Here is an 11875-nt window from a genome sequence, read left to right on the forward strand (position 1 = left end):
TAGTCAAATATGGTGTATTTTAATTCAAATGAGCACATGACAGCAAGCCTTGCCCACCCATCTATCTATCTAAGTGAACCAGTAGTCACTGGTGTCCCCTACTAACAGGTCTCAGCAGGATTCCATCACCTTGTTCAGAGGGCCTCCTGGGCCCGGGTGTGTGAAGTGCACGTCCTGCCAACGCCTCCTGGAAGTGTCATTTCACGTAATCAGGTGACATTTCCACAACAACCCTCTTCACCTCACCTCACTTACTTCTTGGTGGCCTTTGACAAAAGTCAATGTCCCTTTTTACAATTGTATCTTCATCATTCAACAAGCATACGCAAGTACATAATCTACGATGGACACGGTTTCTTAGAAGACTTATGTTGTTTGTCAAAAAGTATTTTAGTATTGTGAAGAAGAGACGGGAATACAGAGGTAAATTGCATGAGGGATTAAGTGAAAGAGCAATCAAAAGTAAATAAGAGATACAGAGCCAATAAACTAGAAAAGAAGGGAAGTGATAAATAACCCTGATTATAATATAAAGGTATCAAAGTCCACTTAGCAGAACAACAGCTGCGTAAGTGTGATTGGAACCTCACACGCACTTAAAAAGATTGTCTAACACAAAGATAGGGGTCGTTAACTCTGTTAAGGCCAAGACACCCCACACAGACTGCAATCAACAGAGACAGATAGTGGTCTGCTTTGTTTGTGGCAGGACTGAAACCTCTCTTTCTGCAGGACGCTGACCAACGGGCTGGACACACTGATAGGTGGTCTCTGCCATGATCACTATATGCACTGTTAGCAGGTCTCTTTAGATAAAAGCGTCTTCTAAATGAGATTTTTTTTTATGTACACCACATAAACAGACCATTGCATGGCAAAAATGTTGAAGGGCTGTGAAAATGAAACATTCTGTCACTTTAGAACAGGACTTAGCACAGTCACCTTATATGTTTGTAAAGGACGGGGTGTCACTTCACAATCCATTCACTGTTTGCCATAGTGACAAAGAGCTGGCAACATTTTTCAGATGATTCTTTGTTGCCAAGCAAAATATTGCACTACAATGCAAAAGTATTGTGTCAATATTCAATACGCATAGGTGGTGATATCAATTCTCACAAAATAAGTAAGTGCAGGGAACTACTCATGTTCGAATGAGCAGTGTCTTTATTGTTGTTACACCAGCTCAGTTGACATGCAATTTGAATGTTGATTTGGATAAAAGCATCTGCAAAATTAATGAAAGATACTGTATACAGATTTCCAAAGGATAGATATATTGCAAATTAGGAAGAAAAAAAAAAGTGTTGCTGTCTTTTACATCTATATTTGGAATAGAGACCAAGAACAGGCTTTGTCACTGAGAGAGTCCATTGACAGGTAAAAAGGGTATGTGAGAGTAAAAAACAAAAAAGTTAAAACAACGAGCTGAGGTATCAATGTAGGCCAGCTGCCTGAGTGCCATTCGTACCGACACACACTAACAAAGGCAGTGACACCTAGCCTGGTGGTAGTCACCAGAGTTAAGACCAGTGGTCACCCCCACGGTGAGATCTGTGGGGTCCCGCTGAAGATTGCTTTCCAGTTATTCTGAAGCCTGGCTGTCTACTGTAGAGTGACAGAAGGCCTAAAGCATCTGTGCGGGGGCATCTCAGACAGCTCGCTGAGTCTGTGATCTCTCACACCCAGTCCTGGACAGCTTCCTGTGTGAGTAAGGCTCAGCATCCTGCATCCAGTCTGGATGTGGGAAATCGCACACTCTCCACACTCTCATTGGACACACACATACAGTACCCTTCCCCCTATCCCCCTATTCACCCCCCTTCTCCTATTCCCCCTCCTGGCACATACACGCGCAGACACCCGCACACACACACACAGCCGATCACTTCCCCTCTGTGGCACAAAGGACACCTGGCTTTGGCCTGCACCCCTGCTATCTGCTTTAAAAGAACCTCTCTAATACAACCTGGGGCCCAAAGCCAACATACAAGCAGATTAACCCCCCCAACACACACACACACACATGCACACGTACCCTCACACACACGCACACACACTCACACACACACGCACCAGGCCGCTTCATGTCCCCCTAATGAGCATACAGAATCAGCCCGTAATCCTTTGATACGCCACCTCGCCCCTGGTCGCTGCATTAGCTGTCACACTTCTTCCTCTCAAAGGGCTTGTCCTAATCTCCACGCATACCTCGTCCTTCCCCACATTGGCCTTTCGCCTCCTCTGACTCGAGCTGCATTGATCTTTTGATTTCTTTTCTTTTGTTTCTGCTAGGCCAAGTGCAAATGGTACGTCCAGGGCCCAGTGCCAGAGCGCTTTCTGGGGGTATTAGCGGCTCCAAGCATCTGTCTCTTCTGGTCACCATCTCTTTCTCTCACTCTCTTTAGCTTGCTAGTTCGAGTTCGACTTAAATGCAACATACAGACAAAAACAATAATGGCTGTTTTTCTATGGAGGGTAATCACAAACACATACACACAAACTGTTGTTCCTATTCTGTTCAGTTATAATTAGAATGTTCAGAGTAGTAGAACTGCAGTAGAACGTTTTCTCATGCATTGAGAATGTTCACTTTAAGTGGTTTAGGATAGAATAGGGATTGACATCACAATTTTTCACTTTCTCTCTGAATCTCCATTAAAGTGATACATAATAAAAAATAGGAATAAACATTAAAACACTGTCTGAAAATTCATCACAAAGTTCATCCAATGTGTAAATTATTTGTTTCCATCACAATACTATGAACTAAATGTAGATCAAGAAGATACCAAAATAACACAAAAAAGATCTGATGAAACGGCTAACAAGTCGCCCAAACCACAAATCAGGAATGTTTATTCCTACGAAATATTAATTGCACCATCAGTAAGGAGGTGTAGGAGAATGCCCAGTATCTTACCACCATGCTCAAGTGTACAGCCCCACAGGACTAAAAGACACCATTTACCATGCCCTCCTCCTCAATACTGCATCTCACGAATCTGTCTGATCATGTGTCGCCACCTAGTGTCCTTGCCATATCGTATCTGCTGCGCATAGGTATTTTTTATAGGATATATACTGTATAAAATATCTGTAAATGTAAAAATGAAATAAAACATAGCTGAGTGTTTGATGATTTGAAAAGCAATTTAATGTATGTGTTCATATACTATAAAACATTTGTTAACTTAAGTTTATATATTATTTGACAATAATACACTTACAGTAAAATGACATGCACTCTGAAATTGCAAAAGTTTCATTTAAAAACCTGTATTTCCAAACTGTGCTGTTTAAAAAGATAAACTCTAGAATTAATAATATCCCTTTTACAAAACACAAATTCATGCTAAAATGTGATTAGCAATTAGTCCATACACAAAATAGTTTATGAGTGTATAAATGTTTGCATGGATCAGTAGAGCACACTAACTTTGGTCAAGCAATCATAGCTAAGAAAATGTAATTGCTCACGTGTACTGTACTTTTTTACATGGTTTTGTAAGCTGGTGGTCATGTTGATATCAAGTTTCATTTGAAGAATTAGGTATCAGAGATCAGCCTATCACACGGCAAAAGGGGCTTTACTCTGATTTTCTTTGCACAATCATTCTGGAAAAAAAGGAAACAGTTTAGTTAGTAAAGTTTACTTGTACATGCAACTGAAATGTAAAGCTTGAATGTGTAGGAAAGGGAGAGGTATCTAAACAGTGCTGGTGTGGAGTTGTATAGGATGAGTGTTGCCTTAGAAAAAAGTGAGAAAATGACAGAATGAATGCGAGTAGAGTAAGGAGAGAGAAGAGAAGAGTGAGGAGAGGAAAATAGAGGAGTGTCCGTACCATATATTTGACCACATTAATGTGGTATGGAATCCCCCCCAGCTCCTCACACTTGCTGATGTGGATTCTCTCGGGGTCCCCTGGGGTGAACACCACCATGCCTGGCTCAGCCTTATTCACAACAAACATCCACATAACTTATAAAGTGACATTCACAGGGGGCATTATTTCTACTGTGTTAAAAACGTTAAACTGTCTTTCTTAGAAGTTCATTTTGGTTTAAATAAAATAAATTTATATTTTGGCTAACTATTATTAGCCAACATTTGCTTGGCTTAAAGAATGTAAATATGAGTCTAACTCGTTTTTTTATATAATTAAAATGCTTTTAAGTCTGCAATATTGTTGGTTCACTGAGAAATGTATGAAGTTTAATCAACCATTTTCAGTATCTTTATATATCAATAAAGTAAAAATAATGACATATAGTAACTGCAAATACAAATATATTTGGCATATAATATGGTATGTCCTACTCACTGGCTCCAGTGTTCGGTGCAGGGAAAGCATATCAGACAGTCTGCTGTTGAACCCCGGAGCAAAGTTTGCTGGGTTTATCGCTACAAAACATTGACCCTTAGGGAACATTACAAAAAAACATGAACTGCAGCCAGGGTCAAACTTGGTTTGCTATTTCCTGACTCAATGTGAACTGAAAAGTAACAATAATCAAACTTTTGCTAAATTGTATCAACATACAGAAGACTAGTGTGTCTCTGGGTGCATTGCCTTTCATATTCACATTATTATGCTTTCCTCAAACACAATGTGTGACAAGGAATAAAGCTTTCCCTCCACAATTACTCCATGGTGTCGAATGATGATCCAGCTTGGTGGACCGTGGAAACGTACCAGGTCTGCTACTCGGTCAGTACCCTTCCATGTGCGAATGTATCTGCTGTACTGGGAACCTGCCAGCATACCGCAGAATACCTCAACCATCATTCCGAGACCAAAGCCCTTGTAACCACCTGGGAGAAAATCATACCCCAAATAAACAGTTATACAGTCTATTTGGATAGTCTTTAAACCCCTATATTTTTTTTCTATATTTTGTTTTAGCAGCTTTACTCAAAAATGGATTTCACTCTCAAATACATTTTGGTTATGCACATTTATCAAATAAATGTGCCTTTGCTATGACACTCGAAATTGAGCTCAGGTTTGTAGGACAATGTATATAATGTACATACATGTATCATTCACTGGTTAAACAGAGAGAAGGGTAGAGTATGACCTGTGGCCTCGCCTCCCCCAAGAGGTACCAGTCCTCCTCCATTAAGCACCTTTCCTGGATCTGTACTCAGCTTGCCCTGGGCATCGCAGCCCCAGCCTTCTGGTATGATGTCGCCACGCCTGTCATAAAGCTCAATCTGGAGGTACACATACATACACACACATGAACAAAACACAAACAAGCACAGACATGCAGATACACACAAACACATTTTTACCTTTCCTAGTGCAACTGTAGATGTTGCCATGTCCAAGACAAAACTGTCTCCATCTTGGGCTGGCGCTGCAACACTGATTGGATTGGTGCCTAGTGTACGCTAGATAATGAGAGTACAAGAGTTAGATACTGCAGAGCAAAGCACCATTAACTGTAAACGTCCCTTCACAAAACTGCATTATTCACTTACGTCTTACTGTAACATCTGTGTCATAATATCTGCACTGTTTGCAGCATTGCCATCGCTTAAATCACATACACAGTATAATTGAAATGAGGTGAAGAGCACCAAAGCATTCATGAAGCCATTTGATTTGTGGGAAATAAAAAATCAAGGCATTTTTCATATGTAAACGTTGCATGATACAAAAGGGACAGATATAAACCAGTTGTAAGGCAATGTTCCTTCCTGTTACCTCTTTGGCACGTGTAGGTACCACCAGCGGTGAGGTATTTGTAAAAGACATGCCCTGTGAAGGACAAGACGATATTTTATAAGACTGAGCCAATACTTACAACTACCCCTTAATCTCGATGCAGTAATTGTCAGTTGAGACGCTTGGAAAATATAAATTCATTTAAATCAAAGATAATGACACTCACAATCATGTTTTCTCTTAGTGCTTGCATTGAGTAATAGCCAGCAATACCATAATGGTTCGACCCTGAAAACAAAAAAAGATTCCAGATAGGTTATGTGTTTTACGAGCAGTAATTAGCTCACAGTTTGTGTATCATGGTTGTTCCAGTCTGGTGTTAGTACATTTAAACAGTCAGACCTTGATAACAGATGTGTAAATGGAATAATCAGATATCCTTGAATTTTCTGGAATATCAGGAAAACTAAACTTGAATATAATTTGATTTTGTCACACAAAAAGGATTAACATTCTTTTTAACCACAAAAAGGCCAATCAAAGTTGAACGCTCCCCTCATTAAGTCGACCCTAGACCAGGTATAGCAGTGGACTTGCCATGTGCCACTACCCATCCAATGCCCACGTTGTGGGCCTTCTTGATGGCTAGGTCCATGCAGAAGTTGCCAACCACGGCCCCCAGCAAATTACTTCCATTCACAAGGGCTGTAGCAACTGTCTCCTTTTCCACCACGGGCTCTCCTTCCTTGGCACAGATCCCTGTCTGGACGTCCTTCACATATATGTCTGGATGGATGAAGAATAGAGGATTCATGTTAGCAGTCAAGTATATGAGCCTGGAAAGCGTGGTTGATTCCTTGGTTGTATTTGGGGTCATGGATTGGTGATGTTTGGTTGGATTGTTCAGAAAATGTAAACAATTTGGCTTGTTCATGAGGTGGCATGGCCACATTAATGAACAATTAAATTATTCAGAACTGGGATGTTGTGTGGATGTATTTTGTGATACATGAGTGTATGGCAGTCTGACCCATCCTATTAAGGCCATGGCTGTAGTGTCCCCTCCTGTCTCCCTCCACCAGCACCTCTGCCAGGCTCCTGGCATGGCTTGGCTTGGAACCCACTGCTAACATACACCGCTCAATGAAGGCTAGCACCTCTGCTTGGGCAATCAGACACCTGGAGGGTGACATACATAGGAATCAATAAACAATCTGACAGACTGGATAACATTTGTACACTAACTGTTTCTTTCTTGTTCTATTTTAGCAAATTCCATAATCATGTAAAACCCTTAATAATAAATAATAAAATATTACTGTCATTATGACCAACATTTTTATGAACGCATAATAGAGTTCCACTACGACATACCCAACTTGCTCTTGTTATCCCTGCCTCTACAATTTCCCAATGGGCATCAATCACATGCTACTCTTCTCTAATATATTCTAGAGAAATTCCTCACTTAATACAGCACACCATTTAAATTCCACACCTGGAAAAATTGAAAAAAACGTTTTACCTGTTTGATATTGTACCATAAAACTTACAAGAATGGAACTTTTTGTCCAGTAAGCAGTGGACATATTGGTCTATCAACCAGCATTGTGAAATTTTAGCAACTTAAATTCCACAACCTTTATCTGTACACATCAGTTTAGTGTTTAAGTTTAAGCTTATGCCACACCTTGGGATAGCCCACACAAAGTTACAAAGCACAATGCCAAAGTTACCTTGTAATAAGATATAGGTTCAAATGATGGTTTTAAACATCATTAAACAGGCTGTAAAAATGAATAAGAACAACCACCAAAGTCATAATTTTCAGGAAGCATAATTTACCATTACAATAAAAATGTGACCTACTCTTGCCTACCTCATCTTGTTCTTGCTAGTGTTCTGTCTCTTTCCCAGGTAAACGCGAAGTTGTGGTCTATGATCATGCCGTTGACCACGTTCTATATGGAAACATCTAGTTCAGTCTGTCTGACATCCAGACTATATGGTTGTTAAAAGAGAGGCCCTTGTTAAAACAGACTGGTAGGCCTACTCTGCGCGCTATCGGTATATTCCCGAATGACACTGTCACAAGGACAGCATTATGTAAACTTTGTTTTGTTGCATCAATATTTGTCGTGACTTGGCTACCTTTGGCCATTAGTGGTTATTCGACTAGCTTAACATGAGGCAAGCAGCCCGTTTTGGTGATGTCTGTCAATTAAACAATGTTGTTGGTTATTATAAGGCGGGTGACAAAGGAAAACAAAAAATCTGAATAATTGAGTGGAGAACCTTGACAAATACATTTCATTTAATACAGGTATACTGCATGATAAAATTAGCAATGAACCTAGATTACACTTTGTGGATCCTCGCGGTTGAGTATTAGGCTATATCATGCTCTGTGGCATGTAGACATGTCTATAATGACATAATATCTATAAATGCCTAGCCAGTGTGTGGGGTGCTGTGGGTCACCCCGCAGTGTTTGGGATAATTTCCCTCTTTGATTTACAGTATTGGTCTGTTTGTCCCATTCCACGACATAGGCTTACTCCCACGATGTGCCACCTGGTGGTTAGGTGGTCATCTTACAATTCATTCAGTCAGAAATAATATGGGAGGTGGAAATTCCGAAGGATTCCCTGCGTCAGATCCCCCCTTCAACGGCACATCTTCTGTCGTGCACATTAAACTTTAACTTTCTAACCCCAGAATCAAGGTTTTCTTTTTGGCCATGCTAGCATTTAGGCTATAACTAAGATAACTTTTTGGTATGAAAAACATGAACGTTATGATCTAAAGTTTAACAAACGTAGATAATCACTAAGCAAACTTTGGACACCAAACAAACCGCATTTTACAGTAGCCTAAAAGGAAAGGCACTGTGACACACATTTACATTTGACATGTCTTCATTCAGCCGACGCTTTGATCCCAAGCGACGCACACATAGTCCAACTTCACCATGTGACAGCTTCCCCGATCGCCTCAGCACCATGTAGTCAGATTCGTATCCATGCTTAACCGTTAGATGTATTGCCACAGGAGATATAACTAGCTGTTTTCTAGGACCCAATTGGTTGTTGCAGACTTCAGTAAGGGGTAGTTGCTGGTTACACTGTGGCCGTGGTGTCTGTCTATATGGTTACAGCATGCGTAGTATGGGTGTGTGCGCAACTATAGTTTTGCAGCAATCGGCTAGTTTTTGTAAGCTTGGTCTGCTAATTTGTGTATTAATGTTTGCGTAGGGCCTATAATGTCTGTATATCTGGAAGCTAGGTGCATATATTACCCACTGCTGCTCTCAGGCACCAGCTAGCAGTTTTTCTGACAAGAACACAGTGCAGCAGTTCCCAAAACGGAAGGGAGGGGTTGTTATATTTAGCTTTCAAACCATGCAGTCCGAATTCTAGTCTCTAATTCACCATGAGACACATCTGGAAAAGCAATACGAGGAAGGAGAAAATAGAATGTTGGCCGGCAGGCCTGTTATTTGTATTTGTATTTATATATCATTGCTAGTGCCTAAGAGGACATTGCTGAAGTGGGAGACATAAGGGATGAGAGAACAAGGGACTGAATATGGATGATCAGAGAGGACACCGATAATGAAGCTTCGACGTTCTTAAACAATTTGGATGGACTGGGTCAGAGGACGTTTGTGAGATGTTTGTGAGACAAAAACATGGAGAAGTTCCAACAGTAAGTTTAGGATATATCATATTAGTTATTTCAGATGAAAACTGAACTGCAGCAAATTAACCCCCAAATGTGACTGAAATAAATTTCAAGAGACACATGCCTGTGAACTCTTCAGTGATCATGTCAAACAGTCTAAAGAAATCCTAACTTCAGCTATGTGGAGGTTTTGTCTGCATATCCAAATGTGAATGAATGGTGGCACAAAAATCTGAGTATTTCGGGATCAACACTAACAGTGGACTAAAATTGATTTAATATGCTAAAACATTCTCATCCCAAGAATTTTATTTGCTAAATACTTGCTTGCTTTCTGAATGCTTGCTTATGATTACACAGGTATGGGAATTGAAGTAGCAAATATGCTAAGCCAAGTGAGGGACATGAACCAAAAACTGTCAATATAGAATTTAAACAACTAAACTGTTTTAACTGATGGTATTTTAATAAACCATGCATTAATAATGATTGATGGAAGGTAATACAGAGAAATCTCAGAAATCTTTCTGGTAAATTATTACACAGAATGCATTCTGTGCAATGGCCCAGTACCTGACCCTTAAAGAAACATCTTCATTGTTTTTGATCATCACATTTTCCAGAATTGACAGAAAACGGTGTAGTCTAACAATACTACAATGTCAACAAAAGTAATAGACACTGAAATTATAATAAAAATGTATGTTGTACTCGTAATAAAACAATTAAAGTGAACAAAGAGCAGTTGTAATAAAATTAATACAATTAAACAGAACAAATATAACACTTCTTCTTTTTTTGACTTTTAAGTTTTGTCTTGAATAAGGAAGGAGATCATCTCTCGAACCTCCTCCTTCTCCCCCACCCCCCTTCTCACACCCTCCAATTTGATTTCAATGTTGAAATATTCTCCACCTCCTCCCCTCCTTCCTCCACTCCTCTCTTTCTTTCTTACACTCCGACTCTCGCTGTCCACCTTCTCTATTCCTTATCTTGTGTCCTGTCTACCTGCTAAAAAGCTTCATAAAACTCTGAAAGCCATCTTCTCCAAAGAAGTCAAAGGAACCCTGAGAAGTGCCCAGGTGGACCAGCAGCAGCACCAGGAGAACCACCAGCAGCAGGGGCACCAGCAGGTTCCAGCCCGCCGCCAGGATGTTGTACCATTTGGCCTTGTCCGAACACTCTTGGGCAGCCTGCAGGTTCCCTATGGTCTTCTGGTCTCTAGCCTGACCTCAGAATGAATGGGTGGAGGGAGAGAAAATAGGAGATAAAAAAGAGTTGGTTGAGATTGATCATTGCAAGTGCAACATTTCATTTGTGAAACAATTTGTGTAGTTGGTGATAGGGCTACTGTATGTAGAATATATACTAATACTCCATCTATTGGCTACAACTATATCCTACAGTACAGTTAATAATTGTCAGTTATTACTACTCATATAGTCACATCGTTTTTAATTGCACGTGGTTAAAATCAAATGCAACACATGTATGGCCAGTGAGAGCCTTTGGAAGTTCATGTTTGCACTGGGTGGTCCACACATACTAGGCACTCTTTAATTACCTATGCACTCTTTCATTTGCCATGAGCACTTGTGTATTAAGAAGATGCCAATTACATAATTTTTAAACGTCCAAACAGTCAGTCTGGCTTTACCATCTGTAATTGGCACTTCTGACTCCATTTCACCACAAGGGGTGTGTACGATTTGTATTTATATATTATAAATTCAGGCTGATGGATATAATTCAGTAAATGTTATGAAAATTCCAAAACATCTTCCACCACTTTCAGGTTAAAGGTATTGTCTCACATGATGTTGAAATCTTTTGGCATTCAAAAATAACATTTTGAAGTTAGTTAGGATTAGGTTATTGGTTAGAATACTGGACAATTGTTAAAGGAGATTAATATTTGATTTCTGTAGCTAAGAGGGCAAACAATTTCCCATTTCCTGTGTGACCAGGGTGTTTTACAGTGATTTTAGTAAGAGATTATGTTTCAATGCTTGCTAGTAGTATCAGTCTGCTTCCATTTTGTTACTGCTCAACAATGTGTTCCATTTCATAAACAAAAAATTATCTGGCAAGTTTGGTAATGCTTTACGTTTTGGTAGTGCTGTATGTTTTATAGTCGCAGTCATTCTAGCATTCATAGAAAAAGAAAACTAAAACTAAAAACAAGCAGAAAAAAAACTCACCTTGATAGAGTAGATTAGAGCCATGAATCCCAGACAGCAGAAGTTGACATAAAGAGTGTTACACAAAGACCAGACCAGGTAGTCGCTGGGTTGCTTTTTGCCATCCGCCCCCATGTTCACCACTGTAGACCCTCCAGCCTTACGACTAGAGTTGCAGTTGGTAAGCGGGGTGCAGTCAGATGGATAGTTGTATGCATGGTTGTCCATTTTAGGTATTTCGCACAAATCTCCCTAGTTTGGTAGAAAAGAACGTCGCTGTGATACCTCCTGCACCCACACTGTGCAAGTGTGTATATGTTACCAACAAGGTCTTAA

At 40.0% G+C, this 11875-nt stretch overlaps 2 protein-coding genes across 2 annotated transcripts; both read right to left on the minus strand.

The window, feature by feature from the left end:
* Positions 1 to 3481: 3481 nt before the first annotated feature.
* Positions 3482 to 8593, minus strand: LOC136942444 (uncharacterized oxidoreductase YjmC-like). Its single transcript, XM_067235350.1, has 11 exons — positions 8581 to 8593; positions 6706 to 6854; positions 6273 to 6461; positions 5902 to 5963; positions 5715 to 5768; positions 5300 to 5398; positions 5083 to 5218; positions 4698 to 4816; positions 4326 to 4421; positions 3846 to 3956; positions 3482 to 3618 (listed from the first exon to the last, which is right to left on the minus strand). Coding segments are annotated over exons 1-11 (1086 nt in total). The 5' UTR covers positions 8583 to 8593; the 3' UTR covers positions 3482 to 3549.
* Positions 8594 to 10302: 1709 nt separating this feature from the next.
* Positions 10303 to 11875, minus strand: ifitm5 (interferon induced transmembrane protein 5). The gene is made up of 2 exons (XM_067235320.1): positions 11561 to 11875; positions 10303 to 10585 (listed from the first exon to the last, which is right to left on the minus strand). Exons 1-2 carry the CDS (start codon positions 11765 to 11767, stop codon positions 10364 to 10366), a joined length of 429 nt encoding a protein of 142 aa, XP_067091421.1. The 5' UTR covers positions 11768 to 11875; the 3' UTR covers positions 10303 to 10363.

This window comes from Osmerus mordax, chromosome 4 (genome assembly GCF_038355195.1).
Source record: "Osmerus mordax isolate fOsmMor3 chromosome 4, fOsmMor3.pri, whole genome shotgun sequence".
Classification (NCBI taxonomy): domain Eukaryota; kingdom Metazoa; phylum Chordata; class Actinopteri; order Osmeriformes; family Osmeridae; genus Osmerus; species Osmerus mordax.